We start from the raw sequence: 20,000 nt of genomic DNA, 5'->3' as shown, positions 1-20,000 counted from the left end.
AGGAGCAGCATTGTCCCCTGCCTGTCGTTACTACTAGCTTTTCACTTGCGGAGTCCTGTCCAAACAACCATCAGGAGATGGGAGTCTCTCTTAAACGTAAAAGGCAAACAGCCACAGAAACGGAGATAAGCTCCGCAGATGCCCTCACCAACCTCAGAGATGAAGATGAACTGTTTCTGCTCAGCCTTCTGCCTTCACTGAAGAGGCTTACCATTAAAAAAAGAATGGAGGTACGGATGAAATTCCAGCAAGTGCTTTATGCTGCAGAGTTTGAGGGCTAAAGGGATCATTAAGAGGAAGAGCTTGTCAACCTGTAAATATATATATATATATATTTTTTTACCATGACCTCTTTTTAATATTTATTTTTGAACCACCACTGCTATTAATAGTGTCACTATGTAGATCTCTACGTTCAACATCATAAAGTGATTTTGTTCACCACCATTTAAGCAATAAGGGCTTGAGATGGGTAAAATATGTGTGCAAGTGTGCCATAGACTACTTTTTAACCTAGTAAATCGAAGTAATGAAAAATCAGAAAATTAATTTGGTTGATAAACCTTTTTATTGAAAAATATATTTTACATTTAAAGACTGCAGACACAAATGCCACAATTAACTACATGTAAACCCTTTGAACGGTACTTGTACACATTACCATATATATGGTAACAAAGTACATTTCAGACATGAAAATGTCTGAAATAACTGAAAATAACTTTAGCTACAAATGGGGTAAGTTAGGAAACAGTAAATTTGATCCGAGTTAGGTCTGTGATTCTGCTTGTCAACACTGCCCGCTTCTTTTTATAAAAAATGAATTGAAATGAAAAAAAGATTAAATCAAACTCTGACTGTACATAGATATCTCTCTTTATCTTTCTGAAAGGAGTATTTTCTACAGTATGTATGTATATGTATATATATATATATATATATATATATATGTATATATATATATATATATATATATAATTTTTTTTTTTACAAATAAATATTTCCTGTACGGAAAAATACAGTTTTTGCTTCTTGTTATTTTTACCGGTCGATGGATTTCCAAAAGGCACTTTAAAATCAAAGCTAAGAATAATTGGTCGCCCTATTTCCAAAATTCTTATTGCAAATCGGAACCTGCTGGTACTTTTTTTATATCTATAGTGCAAACTCTACAATTACACAACGCATATGATTGTACATGTTTAATGGGAAAACATTGCTTATTGGACCATTAAGTATTTGTTTTTATGATCCAGCCAAGTGCACGATAATCTCCTTTTGTCTTTCATTGTGTTGCATTCTGGTCTATAGCAAAGCATTAGTAGCATTAGACTTCCTGTATTTCACTGAGAAGGTTTTCTCGCTGCAGTAATGCTATTTAATTCTCTTAGCTACACACACACACACACACACACACACACACACACACACACACACACACACACACACACACACACACACATACACCAATCTATGATCTGTCTCAACAAGGACCTCTCACTCTGTTCACCAACACTGTTAGACCCTCCTCTGCTGCAGAAAGCCCTGTCCACCAACACTTGCATGTTTTCATTCATATATTGATGTATTCCATTCATATTAGCAGTGTACACTGCTAATTTGTGGGTGGGGTACATTTATGAATACAAGTCAGTGCCCCTCTCTCTCCTCTCCCCTCACTATATTTAACCCCCTACAAGCCTCCTCTCGCCTCCCCTCATTGCTGTGTTACTCCTAAACTCCTCCCCCCTCCTCTGGCTTCCTGCTCTCTTGTCATTGGGTGCTGTGTGGGGTGATGGTTGTGGTTTCTGTTGGTGATGTCTCCAGAGTGTGTACCGGCTTACTGCTTCAGAACTATTGAAGCTTATTTTGATTTAACAGTCTCGCAGCACTTCTAGATTAGATTCAGTTTAGATAAATAGATAGACGTGTTTTGGAGGAATAGCTAAAGAACATACTAAGAAGATATGCATATTTGTTCATCATCTCTGTGAAAGTAGTGGTACCATCTGGGGTGCACATCATGGGACATAAGAGCCTCTAACTGCTGCCTGTGGCTGCCACAGCTGACCTGCGACTAACGACCTGAAGCTTGGACAGCCAGCCCATCTTTAACAGTTTCCACAGACTCATTGCCTCAGGCTCGGCATACTGGACTGGAGCATAAATTTATCCTTTTTGGGACAAGACTACTGAGAACTGGCAAGCTGCAGAAATAAGGATCAACTTACTACTTTCTCCTGCCTGAGGTGAGATGGAATAATCTCATGATAACTTGCTTTACATGATCATTAGGGAGGATGTTGTAATCACAGAACAGGTTATTATACCGTGTAAACTTCACTCCTATCTCTTCTGCTGTTACAGGACAGTAAACTCACTGCTTCTTGTTTTCTGATAATTTAAATTATATTAATAACTCACAGTATCAGGATCTGTGCGCATAGCACCACTCCATCACTGCTGCAGAATGAATAGCTTGCTACTATGAAACAGCATCTCCTCTGCCTATTGGCGAGAACAGATTCCACTGAAGGCTAATGATTGGTCACTCTGGCTGTCTGTCATCTGGAAGGGCGTGTTCGTAACATGGTCATATGGTAAACATACCAACCTGGAAGTAGTGTGTTTATTTAGGTGTGGTTCAGGGATGATGGGAGAGCAGAGAGAAGAGACAGACAGTGAAGGGGGAGGAAAGTGTATGCAGGGCGGCAGGAGAGCGATGGAAACATTTGAAAAACTGAAAGAAAGGATGTCGGATGTAGTTTTGATGTTAAATGAACATTAAATTCAAATACATCTTAGCTCAAATGTTGATACACAGTGGTTTGTTTGTCATTATTGGGGAAGACAGGCAGAAAATGTAGGTACAGTCTCACAAAAGCACAGACAAACAAACCTACTGGAAGGCTAAATAGATAAAGAGGTGTACACATGTTTTAGATAGTGAATCATGTGATAATTATAGGGAAGCAAACCAGAAAACAGAGAAAGAAACAAAATAAAGAATACAAAATGGACAGAACAATAAAAAGGCAGCAGCAACCTGAGATGTGAATTGTCTGTTGAATGCAGCCATTCAGAGAATTAACACAGGCAGTACAGAGTCAGCTGAGGGGTGTAAGGATCTGCAAGAAGCTGGTCATATGATCCCTGGTCAGCCCTCTGCTTAGAGAGAGTGACAAGCAGGAAGAGAGGCAGAACAAGGGAAAACAACAAAAGAGGAAAAACATCAGTGCTCCTTCCATGCTATGACTGTGTAATGGAGCTAACATTCGTCAGTTGGTGTGGTTGGAGTCTTTTACATCCTCCTCTTACATCATGGTGAGGTGGAGGCCCACTAGATGCATTCCTCATAAGCTACTCGCAGGAAAGGTAAAACTTCCGTCCGTTCTATATTCTGCTCTACAATGTATTTGTGGTGATTGTATTATTTACATGACATTAAATCAAGATTTAGCATAGTTTAGTAGAATATCTGAGGGAAGAACCTTTTGGCATGTAATATTAATGACAGCAAAGGTCTTATTCTGTGGTGTGTGTGAGCGGTTAATGTTTGAATCAGTGAGGAGAAATGGGAGGCAACGATGTAATGTGTGACAGAGGCCATAGACAATGATTAACCTAGAGTCTATATTTTTAGGCAACGTCTAGGCAAGCCTTATAATTGGACTGTGGATGTATTCTCTTTTTTATTCTATTTTATCACATTTTATTCTATTTAAAAAAAAAGCTTCCTGTGGACATGTTGGAAATTAGCATTTCGCTATATATACACTTAATACAGTGCATCTGGGTTTTTTTTGTGTGCATAGATGTATGCTATGAATTCTATTGCCACTGTGATGTCCACATCAAATAAATAAAGTCAAGACTAAATAGCCATTTTGTTTATCTTGTTGTTTAATTCTACCCGTGAAACCAGGCTTAAAATGCAAATGGTTAGTTGTTTTTTTAAACAGTGATTCGTGCATCTCATCTGGGCATCCTGGTGGGTCAACCTGTATCTAACTTGTGCGAAGGCAGGAATGTTTTGACATTTAACAAATTTGAGAATGCATTTTAAATTGCCTGTGTGCTGAAATAAGTTTTTAGACTCTTCTCTAATTTCGCTGATTCTGCGATCTTATTAGGTCTGTCTCCGTCTGTTTTGTTCCAGGTTGTCTTGCGCAGCTCAGCAGAAGCTCAGCAAATACTGAGACGATTACCAAACAGGAACACACCATTTTGGAGGGTCATCTGCTTCAAGGGAATCAGAAAACCCAAGGAAATTTTACTGTGTGGTATCAGCTCAACAGGGACCAGACCAGAGGGATCCCCTTCAGGACTCAGGATCTGCTCGATTTACTAACCTCTCTTTACAACAAGACTGTGGGCACAGGAGAGTCCCAATCAACATGTACTCCCCTCAGAGCCTCCACCGCTGGGGCATCACTCATAGTGAGAGTATGGAGCGGTTAGCATACAGCCAAGGTAGGTGGGGAAGTGGTATTTGAAAGAATAACCCTATCTAATATATAATGATAACTCCTGTCAACTCCATAGATACATCACTGAACTGAAACAAAGCATTTTCTTTGTCTGTAGTTCCCTACTGTTTATTGCAATACATGAGAAATATCCAATTGACATTGTTTCCAGTCTTACCTTACGCTTATAGAGGTGCAGTAATGTATGTGCTATCCATAAGCCTAATATTTGGTTGTGTTCTGATTCATCTAAACCAAATATCTTTGGATTTTAGACTGCTGGTCAGAAAAGACAAGCATTTAAGATTTCCCCTTGGCCTATTGTTCGCAATTCAACGACATTTTATAGACTCAAATAATAAACTGAATAATCAAGGAAATTATAAATTGATGAATTCATAATTAAAACAATAACTGATTTGCATTGCTATTTAAGAACTTTCCTCTGTGAGTTCATGAAACAACATTGAAAGTAAGGCCATAGCCAGGATGTTGGATATACTGAGGTCATGACCCCAAATTCCCCCAGCAGAACCCCCGCCCACCTAACAAAATATGACCAAGTAACCGATCAAAACCTGTAAAAATAAAAATAAATCTGAATTTAAAGAAATCATATTATTAATTAATTGAACCATTTAATTATACTATATGTATTTTGTATTTATAATTCAGGTTTTTAGAAAATAAAAATATTTTGCCTCAAACTATTAGACATTACAAAAAAATCAAGATGTGTAACAGGCCTACGTTTTTACCACATAATGTTACAACTACCACGTAGCATGTTAATACCAAAATGACCGAAAATTCTGATGTCGAGGAATAATTCAGATAAGTGCACACATATTATTTGGGACATTTTGAGTATTCTATGGGCAAAAAAGCCCCCTGTGAGTGTTTGACAATTGTATTATGGTAACAATATGAAAGCAGCATTTTTAATTAGGTAGGTGAATCTATTCACAATGCATCATATTTTATTAGCTTAAATGTTATATGTAAACTCTTGATTTGTTAAGTGACTATAACTGTGGAGCAAAAATGTAAAATATTTCTGGAAGTACCTCAAATGTGTCCCTAAGTATTAGCATCTTAAAATAGCTGTCTGGGCCCTCTTGTCTCTAAGCATCTCTGTCCACTACCTACACACAGTACCATCCTCCACCTGGAGGCAGCCCTGCAGTTCTCACTTCGAGCAGCAGGGGGAGCCACACCTAACCTAAAACACAGCGGCCACTGAAATCATTACGTAGTGCTTGCTGCCTTTTGTGTGTCTGGTGAGCACATTGACACCGCCCCTCCGGAGGGTGCAGTGGGAACGCCGGGAGCCCAACTGTCGGTTTGGTCTGCGGGCTTGTAAACAAATCTCCACAACACCGTGATGTACGGAAAACGATTGTCTATCGAGGAGCCGCTATCCGCGCTGTCTTCGCCGTTGCTAACGGTCATCATGTAGACCGACTCCAACTGTTTGCAGTACGGTAGCGTTACGACGGTTGGTTGGTGACTGTCGTCAGGCGAGTCATCGCTGTGGCCGGTGGTTTTACAGGTATTTCTACGCTGCGGTTGTCACAATGGTCGCTGGTTGAATCGCTCATCGACGCCTCCCCGCTCACGGTTAGCTAACCGTACGCATCTGGCTCTGTTCGCTCCGACCACCAACTCTATTGGTCTCAGAGGTACTTGAGCATGGCATCGCCCGCAGAGCACGACCTGGCGCTGTCTGAAGCGGACAGCAGCAAAGAGAAGGCTCAGATGTTTGGGGTTTTGAGGCTGCAGGAGGAGAGACCTGGGGTTGTGGATAAAGCTAACAGTAGCAACACGGCGAGAGGAGGAGGAGGAGACGGGCGATGGCAGGCTCCTATCTTCGCTTTGGCCAGGAAAGCTTCCGAGACTATTTCAGGGAGTATTCACGTACTGCCCAAAGTGTCGGAGCACAGGACGTCTCTCTCCGCGGACTGGACCGTCCAAGGTAGAGTATGATCAGCACCAGGGGGCGTGAGCTTCATACAGGGAGTGGCTGGTTGATAATAATCAGACACCCAGTGACTGATTGTTGTAGGATCACATGAGGAAATGTGACCTTCCCTAACTGTTTCTAGTTTCAGCTGGTGTGTGTAGATGTACCATTTGTGACAAACCTAGCTGGCACATATCCTCCCTGTTCTTTCATATCTAACATTAACTCATCACCTTTTGTGTGTGGCCAATTTATTTGTCAAAGATCAGTGCTGCTCACGTGCGTTGATGGTCCCCCCTCGCATATTAATGTGAGCAGTGTTACTGTAGCTGTGTTGCTGTTGTTTACAACCACACAACTTAACAGCCTGAGGCATCACATGCTGCACTGATGCAAATGACACAAACATGTTCCGTCTTTCTTATTTCCTTCGGGGTTATCACCATGTACAGTGGTGTTGGTGTTGTCAGTATGGGTTTGCTGCCGTGATATAACTACAAATGACGTTTTAGTATGTGCAGCTGCAGCTAACTTAATTTGTTGATTGTATTCTCAATACATTTTTTGTCATTAAAATATCAGAAACATGTTCACAATTTTCCAGAGCCCAAGCAGATGTCCTCAAATGTCCAACTCACAATCTGAAACCCAACCATATAACATTTTTACGATGATGAACAGATGAACAGATAAAAGCAGCAAAAAATTTTTTTTTAAGGAGCTGTAATCAGCAACGGTTTGCCATTTTTGCTTGACAAGTGAATCATACTATTGCATCATAATAGTTGCTGGTTAATCTTTTGATGAGCAACATCTTCTGTTTTGTCTCTATTTTTTGTCTAGAGTAATGGTCTTTTAAGGATTAAAGATTTTTTTTAAATCAACACAATTGCATTCAAACTCAAATCTCAATTGAAACATCCAGACACTTTGTATTTTTTCGTTTGATGTGTTGTAGTAGAAGTCACATGGTGAGGCATTCAAAGGGTTACTGTTTTTTTTCTCAGTATCCTCAGGGCTTCCCGCCAAAGGGCTCCCAAAAGTCGTACTCTCTCCCAAGAAATCATCTGTTGATTTGTCAGCATCTCTGCCTCCATGCCAAGCTGCTGGGGCAATTAAAGCTCCCTCTCATTGCTAGGCAACATCTCTGCACTTTTTCACCTGACATTGTTCTGTCCTGCTCTGGTGTTTAGTTACACATTAACCCAAAGGTCCACTCAAAGTATAGAGCATTTAAAGGCATATCTCTGCGGGAGTTTCTCTATTTCAGTCCCAGGCTCTGGAGTTTTTATATAAAGGAAATGTTTAATAACAGGCAGCTGCAAACTAGACAATTTATCTTGCAAAGTTATAACAATGTATGTACTGCACGTTCTGTGTGCCCACACTGAGCTGACACAAACATGCAAATGATCATTCTGTTTTTAGGGTGTATTCTATGACCAGCTGTAATACATTACATTATACCCATATTTTTTATGAAGTGCTTGTGTGTGGCTTTTGTTCTGCAGCCCTGCGAGACCCCATGTCTATGGAGCGAGCCAACCTGCTGAACATGGCCAAGCTGAGTATTAAAGGGCTGATTGAGTCAGCTCTGAGCTTCGGACGAACTCTGGACTCAGACTACCCACCTCTCCAGCAGTTCTTTGTAGTCATGGAGCACTGCCTCAAACATGGCCTCAAAGGTAAGAGGAACCTCCCAACTTATCAAAATTCAATGTCAAAGTGTACCGTTTTTTTTCCGATTTTCACGTATTACTGCTTGTCTCTTCTCTCTGCAGTGAAGAAGTCCTTTCTGGGCTTTAGCAAGTCTCTCTGGGGTCCTCTGGAGCTGGTGGAGAAACTGTGTCCTGAAGCAGCAGAGATCTCTGCCTCTGTACGAGACCTGCCTGGACTTAAGTAAGGAGTACATTTATTTTACACACACCTGTGCTTGCACATAACTTAACCTTACATTGTGCTGGAGGAACATGAGCCACAACTCAACCTCGCACTCGCATTTACCAGTAACATGAGAATGGGACGTGAGCCAGAGCAGGGAAATACCTGATTGTTATTTACTTTCACTTCACCTTCCCTCTTCCTGCTGCCTCACTTCCTCCAATTTCTCGAGATTTGTAGTATTCTTTCGTCTCACTGCTATGACATTTTTAGTCAGACACAGTGTTAAAAGCACTAAGTGTAATATAAGTCATTATACTGTCAATTTTGGACGATAGACATCTTTTAATAGCAAATTCTGTAAAGGTGCAGTTCTATACATTTATATATGTGCTGTTAGTTGTGTATGCTTTTCAATTTGATTCCTACTGTGACTGACTCAACACATACGAGTATTGATGGTGCCCAATATGGGTGGTAAAATATCAATTTGGAAAAACCCTACTGGTGCGCCTTACATTATTTAACATAAGTAGTATCCTCTAGTAAATGTACTCTCATTTATGCACACACTATCTACATCATGCTTTACTTTATTATTCAGTTCTCAGTCACACACACCAGAGCTTCCAGGCCTGAAATCAAGTGAGCAATATTCAGGTCTCGCTGATCCAGCAAAATGGGGAACAGTCGTGTTGTTTTAGATGGAGAACAGAGTGTGTTTCCTCTGGTGGTGCTGAGTCAGACCAACAGACATGTAGCAGAGCAGTGTTGCAACACCATGTACAAGTTAATTAGATAAGCCCATGTTAAATGTAGACTGCAATAAACACACAAAATAACCTAATTAGATCCAAACAACAAAACAAAGCTCAAATCTAGTGTGTGTGTGTGTGTGTGTGTGTGTGTGTGTGTGTGTGTGTGTGTGTGTGTGTGTGTGTGTGTGTGTGTGTGTGTCAGGACTCCATTAGGCAGGGCTAGAGCTTGGCTACGTCTGGCTCTCATGCAGAAACGTCTGGCCGACTACCTACGACTCCTCATCACCAGAAAAGATCTGCTCAGGTACACACATATTTACACATAGCAATTGGTAAATTTGTTTTGAAAAATATACCGTAATTAAAGTATATACCTTTTTATATTTCCTTGTTTAATAAAAGTTAACAAAAATGTTTGGCTTAAAAATATGTTATTTTTTTATCATTAATATAAATGATCAAATTCACCATTTAATACAAATTCTATGCACTAATCCAGCAGTAAATATCATTCTAAATTCTCTGAAAATAGTTTGAATATAAAAAAGTACGGATTGTACTTGCATCAAAGACTTTTCATATCCACGTAACTTAAAAAAAATAGCTCCCTAAAGTGTTTAAGAATCTATTGTAATTTCCTCCACAGTGATTTCTATGAGAATTCAGCACTGATGCTGGAGGAGGAGGGAGCCGTGATAGTGGGCCTGCTGGTGGGCCTCAATGTCATCGATGCTAACCTGTGTGTCAAAGGCGAGGACCTGGACTCTCAGGTAGCCACTGCTCTGAGACAGTGTTCAGACCTTTTGACTAAAAAAAACACATTTGCACCAGACATTAAGTCATTGTTTTAATGTGGGTATAAAACATTGGATGATGTGGCTGCATTACAACATGTTTACAGCTGATATATGCTCTACTCTTCTTTCTGTTCTCTCTATAATTAAGTGTGGCTTCAGCTACAGGGGTCATAGACCCCTATAGCAAAGCGCACTTCATGTTCTCCTGCGGGCTTAATAATCATCATAGTCCCACAAAAACCTTGGCGCGTATCTCCTCCCACAGCGTTGCCAGCACATGCGTAAAAAATACATCAAAACGTGCGGCCTGATCGGGAATCGTGTGCTATGACTTTTCTAAGAGATTCGACCGGCCATTTTACCGAGAAATTGTCCCATTCACTTGACTGGGGTTTCGGACTGAAGAGAGCAAAAAAAACATACATCTTTGTGCCCACAGTGACTCGCCATAATTTATCGTAGAGAAATGATTTGAAGTTTAAAACGTTGACAAAAGTCTGGAGTTTATTTGCCCAATTGGGCATTTTTTGATAGCTTGCACAGTTTTCATGTAATTATTGTTCAAGTTTAGGAAAATGTGGGAACCATTCCAGAGTTTACAATGGGTGTTTATGGGGCAGGTTAGAGCTGTGATGTCATTCCTAGAGCACGAGGAGCTGTGTCCTAACGAACCTTTTTGTATTTGTATTTTGCCATTCACTCCACAATATTGACTTTTGAGGCATAATTTATATATGAAAACGTTGGAAATATTGTGCTTGTGGTACACATGCGTCGTGGAATCCAACAAATTTATACTGTTTTGTCAGCAAGCCTGAAAGCGACATGAAGACCGGTCAACTGCTCCATCAACCTCCATGTTAAATCGGACCACAATTTTCTCTCATGACGGAAACGTGAGCACTTTACAAACTGAATTTACGCTCTCATTTATAAATCCTTACAAATATTTAAGTAAATGGAAACGTTCTCAGAAGTCTTGTGCTTCTCATGATTTCGTTATTTTCGTGATGGGATTCACGGTTGTCTGTCAAATACAATAGTTTGAAAGGTTGTTTTCTCATTAAATCCACAGTCCAGTCTACCGCTCTGTGACAGTGTCACACCTGTTTTAAGTGAGCCAATCAAGGCAGTCACCATGGCAACCAGTGACACGCGGGCACACACACACATGCAGGAGGAACACGTGTAATCACGTGATATGTTGCAGCAAAGTGCTGTCCCATTCATATTTACACCATCAAGCCCTCATAGCTAATGTTGGCATATATATATATATATATATATATATATATATATATATATATATATATATATATATATATATATATATATATATATATATCCAATCCACACATACGTGCACGCGGGAACGGCCGCGCGCTTGCACGTGGTAATACTGTCGCGTGCACTCAGACTCTTGACTTTTGATCATATTTATGCAAAACATTAATAATTATTATTTTTATTTTTTTTAAAGTCAAGGAGTTATTGATTCTTTAGAGATCAAGGACAATAGGGGCTGGTATTCATATGTAATCACATGATATGTTGCAGCAAAGTGCTGTCCTATTCATATTTACACCATCAAGCCCTCATAGCTAATGTTGGCATATATATATATAATGTACCTCAATAACACATCTCACTACCGGTAATGTATATATATTGCGACGTCTTACGGCAGTAGTAGCCACACTTTCAAAATTTCTTGTGAAATTTTCTAGTTGCATCTAATTTTTTGCTTGTGCCAAACTAACATGAAACAGTTTATCTTCAGTAAGCCTAGTTGTGGGAAGCAGACAAGACTTGTTTGTTTTGTCAGGTTATCTTGGCATAAGGCAGAAGGAGAGCAGACGCGGTGGTGTTAGGTTTCTACGGGTGGACACTTTGTCCTGTGTGCAAACACATTTTCTCACTAATGCACATCCCCGTTCAGACTGTGTTTACACCTGACTGAAGGTGGCTGAGATACTTGTAACATGAAGCGATATGGAATAGTTTGTTTAGATACGGTTATTTTCTGAGCCTTCACACAAATGACCACACACTGATGTACAGGCAGGTGTAAAAGAGGTCTGATTCTATTGATAAAGCCGAGATAACACATTTCATTAATGATAAGAAAACATATTTGGTTAATTCTTTTTAAAACTGCAACTAACAATTATTTTCATTATTGATTAATCTGTATAAAAGCAATTGTTATTTTACTCTATCATTGGACTATAAAATGTCAAGAAATAGTGGGAAAAAACTAGAATATACTATGTAGTATAAAACAGAGAAATGCAGTTTATTTCAATGCTATTAGTAAATGCGGTCAATGCAGTGGATATTAACTGCATGCTATCAAATTTACAATAAGTAAACATCCCCTATTCTTGCACCTGTTCTGGTGGCTTGCTACTTGTGGCATAACTGAATCAATGGTTGTGCAAACATTGCTTTTCAGAATATACTTCGCTTTGAGTGATGCCAGCTTATTTAATTTTTTTTTTTATTTGAGGTTGGGGTGATCGACTTCTCCATGTACTTGAAGAATGACATAGATGATTACAGGAGTGAAGAGAGGTATGATCTTTTATTGTCTCTTCACTTTATTTTATACACAATACCAATGAGATGCAGAGCTTTGTTTTACATATGTTTCCATGGCAACAGGAATAGCCAGATAGCGTCAATCTTGGATCAGAAGAACTATGTAGAGGAACTGAACCGACAACTCAAGTAAGTTTGTCTTTTATTGGAAACAGACGTGTCTGCAGGGTCTTCCGCAGAGTTTACGGAGATGTTGGTATTATTAACGTCAAGGAAATTCAAGGACATTTTAAGAAATGGAACTCCTCTGTTTTCAGTTCTGTGTTTTGTACCTGAACAGTGGCTGATCGAGACAGGCAGTTATTCTACCTGATTTCTACCTCGTGTTTTTCTTTCCATCCATCTGATGCTGGACGAGTGGTATGATGCCTCGAATCAAAGGCAAATGGCTGATTACACATTAATATGGATCCAGTAGTCAGTCAATTTTGTTTTAGAATTACAACTTCCTACAGATGGACTCATTTAAGCACAGACTATCAATCACACTTCCCTGTTTCAGTTTTTCTTCTCTTTTTTTCTCACTAACTTGGTATCACATTTCAATGAAACTGGATTGATCTACTGTCTTAAAAGGAATTGGAGGTCTTTGAAATCTTTCTTCATAACTTCCACCAATCAGTCCCAATATCGATACCTGGGCTTTGGGTATCGGCCGATTCTGAGTACTGAACCAATATCAGTGTTTAATTAATATGCTGCATGACTCACTGTGTGGAAGTGACTGGGATCCTTCTTTTATGTGTAAGTAAACATCAGGCAGAACACAAGCACTACTGTATTGGTGCTGTGGCTATTGAAAGCCCAATTCAGGTCTGTTTGTCTGGGGTGTGACGCTTCAGTCCTTCAAACATGTGAATGACCTCGTAAACATGATAACAGCTCAAAAGCCGCAGTTGTTCTCCATTAAGCTGTATCTAATCAAAAGAGGGTGATCGTCTGTTTAAGTTTCACATTTTAACACTCAGTTGTGAATTGGGACATAGCTACATACATAAATACATATAATCCCATTCCCATATCCGTACGCTAAATAGACTCAATGAGACTCAAAATAAACAGATTCTGATTCCAATGTCTGTGTTTTTGTGTCTAGCTCCACAGTTCATGGTCTTCAGGGCAGAGTGGACACGTTAGAGAAGTCCAACACTAAACTCGTAGAGGAGGTGAGACCCACACTAAAAATATCTGTGTATTAGATTCAAACTAAAAGTGAAAGGTGGCACTTTAACCTCAGAGTTTAAGTGCACATCTCTACATCATGACTGAAGTGCCTTTGTTATGTTTCACTTTTTACTCAAGTGTTATCATTTGATTTGGATCCATTTGCTTTGTCTGTTACATGTTATCATAGAATCTGATATAATAATTTAGTCAGATATGTTTTGATGAAATCACAGTGTCAGTGCAAGCATGTTGTCCTTTGTGATCAACAAAATTATTCTTTTTTAATTTTTTTTAATGTTTCCACATTTGTGTGTGCAGTTAGCCATAGCTAAGAACAACATCATCAAACTGCAGGAAGAAAACCAGCAGCTGAGGAGTGAAAACAGCCTTATTCTCCTGAAGACACAAGAACATTTAGAGGTATGCATGCACGTGTCTAATGTCTTAAATCACAGAGAAACATTGATTCTGTGAAGAGTTTTGCTGCAGCCACAACCAACTGAAACCAACTCTGCAGATCTACGCCTTTAAATTGTAACTTGTGTTTTTCAACCGTGAACCTATTTTCTTCATGTTTTTATGTCTAAGTGACTAATAGGGACAACCATTTTAAAATCTGTCTAATACTAAGGGAGAAGGCTGCAGACGTCAGCTGCCAAACAGGCTGCAATGTAATAGCTCGCTCAACTCCTCACCGTCCACCGTAATGTACGTCCACTAAAAGTGCCTGTTTTTGCCACGAAGAGGCACACTTATTATGTGTCCGACAGAAGGGACCCTACAGAGAAAAACAACGTTTTTCTTTACCTTTTGCTTTCTCTTGATTATTGTGTCTGTGACTTGTTGCCGGTAGACAATGGCGGAAAAGGGAGTGAGAGTTGGAGAGAATAGTGCTATGCTGACAGTCAGTTTGTTGGTTAAAGTACAGGAAATGTAGTTTATGGTTATCTAAAAGATTGTATATATCATGGCTGAATATTAAGATGATTTCGTCAATGTGCATGCAATGCAAGATTTCAGGACCAGACTTCTCCGTGCGAGACACAATAACCATAGGCTGGGTCAAGAATACCTTTTTGTTGTATATTGGAAAACAGAGTCCAGGTTGAAAAGTACAGAAGTTACCCTGAAATATTCCATGAATTATTACCAGCTCTGACTACAAATTGATGCATGAAATGGCTGACATGTTCTTCTTGTTGATGTTATTTAGGTAACCCAAGTCGATGCGTCAGTGGAGAGAGATACATATAAACAGTCGCGTCAAGGTTTGGATGAGATGTACAACGAGGCTCAAAGGCAACTGAAGGAGGAGTGTCAGATCAGACAGGTAGGTGTGTGTGTGTGTGTGTGTGTGTGTGTGTGTGTGTGTGTGTGTGTGTGTGTGTGTGTGTATGTGTGTGTGTGTGTGTGTGTGTTTCTGTGTGTGTGTGTGTGTGTCTGTGTTACATGATGACATCGTAACAACAGATTATATACATGCATGTGGTTTATTTTTAGGATGTGGAGAATGAGCTGGTAGTCCAGATGTCGATGAAACAGGAAATGGACTTTGCCATGAAACTTCTAGAGAAAGATATTCATGAAAAGCAGGTTTGAAGAAAAACAAACATTTTCCTTTCACTGTCTTCCTTTTTGAACACTTATTTACTAACGAAGTGATGGAAGTGGACAAAATATTGACAAAAGGAAATACTTTAGAATAAAATACTTTTTTAATCACTATTATCCATTATGATTTACAAATAGAAAAAGAAAATCACAAAACATGAAGAATCAAAAATGTACAAAGAGACATGGATTAGCATTTGATTTGTATATTATTGGATTTGTTAATGGTGAGTTTTAATCAATGCAACCACAGTGGAAATGAATGAGAATGGACCAGTCGGTTACAGAGAAATATATTTCAAACTGTTAAAATAATGATCATAAGAATGACGTGGTTGCTCTTCAGACATAGTGTCATCACACGGGGAGAGCACATGATAACAAACCCTTTGGGGGCACAAACTAAAAATATAGTGCCAGCCCATACTTGCTCACACAGAGCAGTAATATCTTGCCAGCTCCTGTGCCCGTTTCTCTCTAGCAGCCCTGCCAGTGTCGGGCCGTTCACCACCAACATGTGAACTCTGCTAAATAAATGCCACAAGCTGACATTTGTAGCCAAGCTGTGACATGCAGTAGCTCTCATTGCAGCAGCATCATCCCGCATCCCAGCATCCTCCTGACATCTTTGCACAGGAACATGGGACGTGTAACGTGGGAATATTTGTATTTGCATTGTGACATACAGTTTGTCTAAAATATATTTCAGCTTGCTAAATTACAGTAAAACTGTTGCAAGAGACTTGAAACAGTTAAACAATAGTGTGACCAGGACCGTCAATACAGGATACGAACACATATCGAGTCTTTGTTTTTCATCAACAGGACACACTGATCGGACTGAGACATCAACTGGATGAAGTCAAAGTCATCAATGTAGAGATGTACCAGAAGATGCAGGTAAAAACACTTCTCACCTGGTTGCACTTGTTCTCTTATCATACACTTTTAATAATTACAGTACACACACTGTAATTATTATTATTATAACTTATGACTTTTCTCTTTTGCTAGTCGTCTGATGACGAGATGAAGAAGAAGAACGACGTGATCACTCGGTTGGAAGAGAAGACCAATCAGATCACTGCCACCATGAAGCAGCTGGAACAAAGGTGAGATATGCTGCGTGTAAAGGAATAGCACGCACTATTTAGAACAGGAATATCACTTTGTCCCATGTGTCTCCTCATTCTCTATTTCATTCTTCATACTTCTCTGATGTTCTGTTAAAATCTTTGAACTGCAGTCCGTCATTGAATTACCAAAACATAAATTATCCTCCTTTAACAAAGTAGGTTTGATGTCCCTGAGACCCTTTTAACAGCTTTTACTCTATTATTGAACCATTTATTGAATACATTATGTAATAGGACTTGTTCACAAAAAAGGTAGCACTTTTCTTGACCAGATATTAATGCTCTTTTTGATAATTACTGCAAAGTACGTAGTACATTATTAATAGCTCTGTATGGTGAAGCTATAAGCAGAAGAGAACTGGGGGAAAACATGGGGGGAAATGATTCAAGCCTTCCTCCTCGTCAGTGTTTCAGGGTTTCTTGTAGGAAATTGGTGGGGAGGTTCTACTCCTTGTCTCCTTCTTACCATCTTATTTTGCTTCTGTTTGTCCTGCAAACAAAACGTTCCACAGTTATAAAACCTTCTGAAAGAAAGTGATGTGATTTGGGTTTTTACCTAACATTGAAACATGTGATGGGATTGATAAGTCTCACTTTTGTTCCTTGATAGCAGCCTAAACACTCATCAAATACATGGCTGTTCTCATGTGACGAAGCTCCATCTTCTCTTTTCCCCTTAAGTTAAAGTGTATGTATTCCTTTTGACGTCAGTGAAGTATTTTTCTTTGTGCAAAAGAAGATACAAAGCTTTTACTTGAAAGAGACCTGGCAGCAAAATATTGACTAAAATAACAAAAGAATATGCTTAAATTGACCCAATGCAGAGTTTCACCTCCACTTACATCATAACATCATACAAAGTTTATACATTTCAATGATGTACGTATAAAACATTAAAGATAGTGTGTATTATCATAAGAAACCATCAAGAGTCTCTTTTGCGATGAAACTAGCTGGCAACAGTAGCTCCCCCAAAACTGGTTGGTAGATGGCAGGTTATCCACTCAGTCATGTCATTTGAGCCGACAGTCCTGCAACAGTCACAGATACCTAATTTGTTTTTGTCAGAGCATTTAATGTATTGATTGCTGCAGAGATCTAAAGAGAATTTCAACAAATATAAAAAAATGTTTTGAAAAATATATCACACTCAGCTTTAACCTTCAGGGGAAAAGTCCAGAAGCAACATTTTCCACAGCAAATACAGTGTATTGAATGCTATTGTTTAGGCCATCACCTACTAACTAAACTGATTATGAAATGATAAACAATTTCCTTAGGGAAATCCTTATCATGTCTAATAAATTACCCTGTTGGTATTTTCATGCATGCTAAGTTGTCTTGGTCCCTGCTGAACCACAATCCATGTTTGATGCTCCATATTTCCCCATCAGTCATTATGAGACCTGCTGCTTCGTTAGTGTGTTATGATTCCTCCTCACCTCATTGTCTACCAGTCAACACGATCCATCCCTCCCCTCCTCTCCCATTGGTTTAAATCTGTTCCATCCTATTTGTGATTGGTTGTGAATGTTTTTTGCTGCTCCAAAGGTGTTTTACAGTAGGCTGGTAGGACACAGGCCCTGGTTACACGTTTTCTTCGGTGGGAGTTTTATGCTGTTGTAGCAGAAAAATCTAATGAAGAAGTTACAAATGTCCTGACAGAGCCACTGTTTTAAGAATATTCACCAGCTAATTAGAGATAGAGCTCCCCTCAGAGTTTAACATGTTGGCTCCTTTGGAGAGATCAGGCTTACATCTCTCATGTTGATAGTATACTCCCCTTTTTTGTCTGATCTAGTTTTATTCACCTCTGTCCACACATCTGTCCACATTACCTTTCCGTGCTTCTCCTCTGCACCTCTTCTCAGTGGCAGCCTGCAATCAGAGTTCTGTGTTTTAATGCCTTTTATTTACACTTACTGCTGTGTTTGTGATGTTAAAAGTCACTTAAAGTGTTCAGTGTAACCGGGGCCACTTAGAATACCGATGTATTGACATCCTTTCTTTCTTCCTTCTTTTCTCCTTCTTACCTCCGTTCCGTTTGTCTCTTTTATTCCATCCATCCAATCATCCATCCATCCGTTTTGCTCTCTTGAAATCCCGTTTAATTGATTTCTTGATTTTATCCCCTCTCCTCTGTGCAGTGATAAGGATCTGCTAAGTCAGACCAGAACGCTTGCTATGTCATTTGTTAAGTGTGCCAGCACAGACACAGAGCACCAGTACAAGCTAGTCAAGGACATCTCCTTCTGAGGACAAACATGCAGAGACCCACCCACATGCAGACACATGGTCGCTTATGATTGAATGAATAAACAGACTAAACTTAAAGGAACATTCCTGTTTTTTTTGCACACTATATTCAGATGGTTTATTGACCAGAGAGCAGCCAAAGAATCGGGTGAAACTAGAATGCATGGTTTGGTCCTTAAGTTACTGAACTGATGTCATCACCAGCAGATTGCTGGGATTCATCGAGGCCACTGCAACGTGTTTCAAGCTACCGGGTTTGTTGTAAAAGGGTTTCCTCAGAATTTCCTCGTTTAGGTGGTCAGTAAAGTGTCTGAATAATAATTCATTGTACTTTTAATAGAAACATTTTGATTTAATCATCACTACTTTATTTATTCACTCACATGCTCAGACACACACACACACACACACACACACACACACACACACACACACACACACACACACACACACACACACACATTCTTCCTGCCTCCAGTAGTCAGTTTATATGCAGTAACACTGACAGTAATATAGTTGACGCTTAGATGTTAGCATAGGGTTGTTGTTTGTAGTTCACGTCAAGTTAGAATGAGTGTAGTGGTCAACCCGCTCACAACTACTTTATCTGGCAACACCCACAGCTACTGGTTAACAGAGTTGAGTCTCTGTAGTATTTAGGGACTGCATACATTATTGAGTCACGATTGTCACAGAACTTGTGATTCTGTGCTTGCCTTCTTTCTACTTTATTGCAACCAACACTCTTTAAAATCTAAAGCATGAGCAGGATTATGTAACCTGCATTTCATCACAGTCAGTCAGTGGTGTTCACTGTATAAGACATCAAACAAAAAGTTTGGGAATTAGGGTTTGGTAGATTTGTTCTCTGTTGTAACAATGCTTCTTTGCTATTGACTCTTGTTTGGTTGATTGGATGATTGAAGTCTGTCAATAACAAGGAAGAAACAAGACATATTGGCAATTTTACAATGTATTAATTTAATAAACAGTCAGAAGCCTCAGTAGCACGCCCAAGCTGATCAACAAATGTTCAATGGGTTGAGGTCAGGTCTGCTAGTCTTTGATAAACCTGCTCTGTGGGGGGTGAGCCTTGTCATCTTGGAGGATGAAGTTTGGTCCCAGACTGTGGAGAAATGGGTTTGCCACTGGTTGCAGAATCTCATCTTGATATCTCTCTGCATTGAGATTACCTCCAATGACGACGAACCTTGTTTTTCCAGTGATGGAGATGCCGCAACAACAGAGTCAATAGCAACAGCAGAATAAGCTGTTTGGCATTGGCAGAGAAGATTTGGCAATTTTTTCATGGGGCGCAACCCACATACTCAGCTGTGCTGCTCATCACACAAATACATGTT

General features: G+C 39.5%; 2 protein-coding genes across 2 annotated transcripts in view; both read left to right on the top strand.

Moving 5' to 3' along the window:
• Positions 1-6,161: 6,161 nt before the first annotated feature.
• LOC306735105 (RUN and FYVE domain-containing protein 2-like) lies at positions 6,162-18,661 on the top strand (the record flags this gene model as incomplete). Its single annotated transcript, XM_079216546.1, has 14 exons — positions 6,162-6,444; positions 7,944-8,117; positions 8,214-8,331; positions 9,274-9,375; positions 9,718-9,841; positions 12,378-12,442; positions 12,533-12,598; positions 13,566-13,635; positions 13,955-14,056; positions 14,850-14,966; positions 15,137-15,229; positions 16,073-16,147; positions 16,262-16,359; positions 18,531-18,661. 14 exons carry the CDS (start codon positions 6,162-6,164, stop codon positions 18,637-18,639), a joined length of 1,596 nt encoding a protein of 531 aa, XP_079072672.1. The 3' UTR covers positions 18,640-18,661.
• A 1,086-nt stretch (positions 18,662-19,747) lies between these two features.
• LOC306735976 (RUN and FYVE domain-containing protein 2-like) overlaps positions 19,748-20,000 on the top strand; it is a gene marked incomplete at its 5' end in the record, with an annotated part of 5,729 nt that continues 5,476 nt past the window's right edge. Inside the window, one exon of the mRNA XM_079217548.1 lies at positions 19,748-19,779. Coding sequence (XP_079073674.1) covers positions 19,748-19,779 — 32 coding nt within the window. The remainder of the gene's footprint in view (positions 19,780-20,000) is intronic.

Source organism: Taurulus bubalis (assembly GCF_910589615.1).
Source record: "Taurulus bubalis genome assembly, chromosome: 4".
Taxonomy (NCBI): domain Eukaryota; kingdom Metazoa; phylum Chordata; class Actinopteri; order Perciformes; family Cottidae; genus Taurulus; species Taurulus bubalis.
This window is presented reverse-complemented; position numbering and strand designations above follow the sequence as displayed.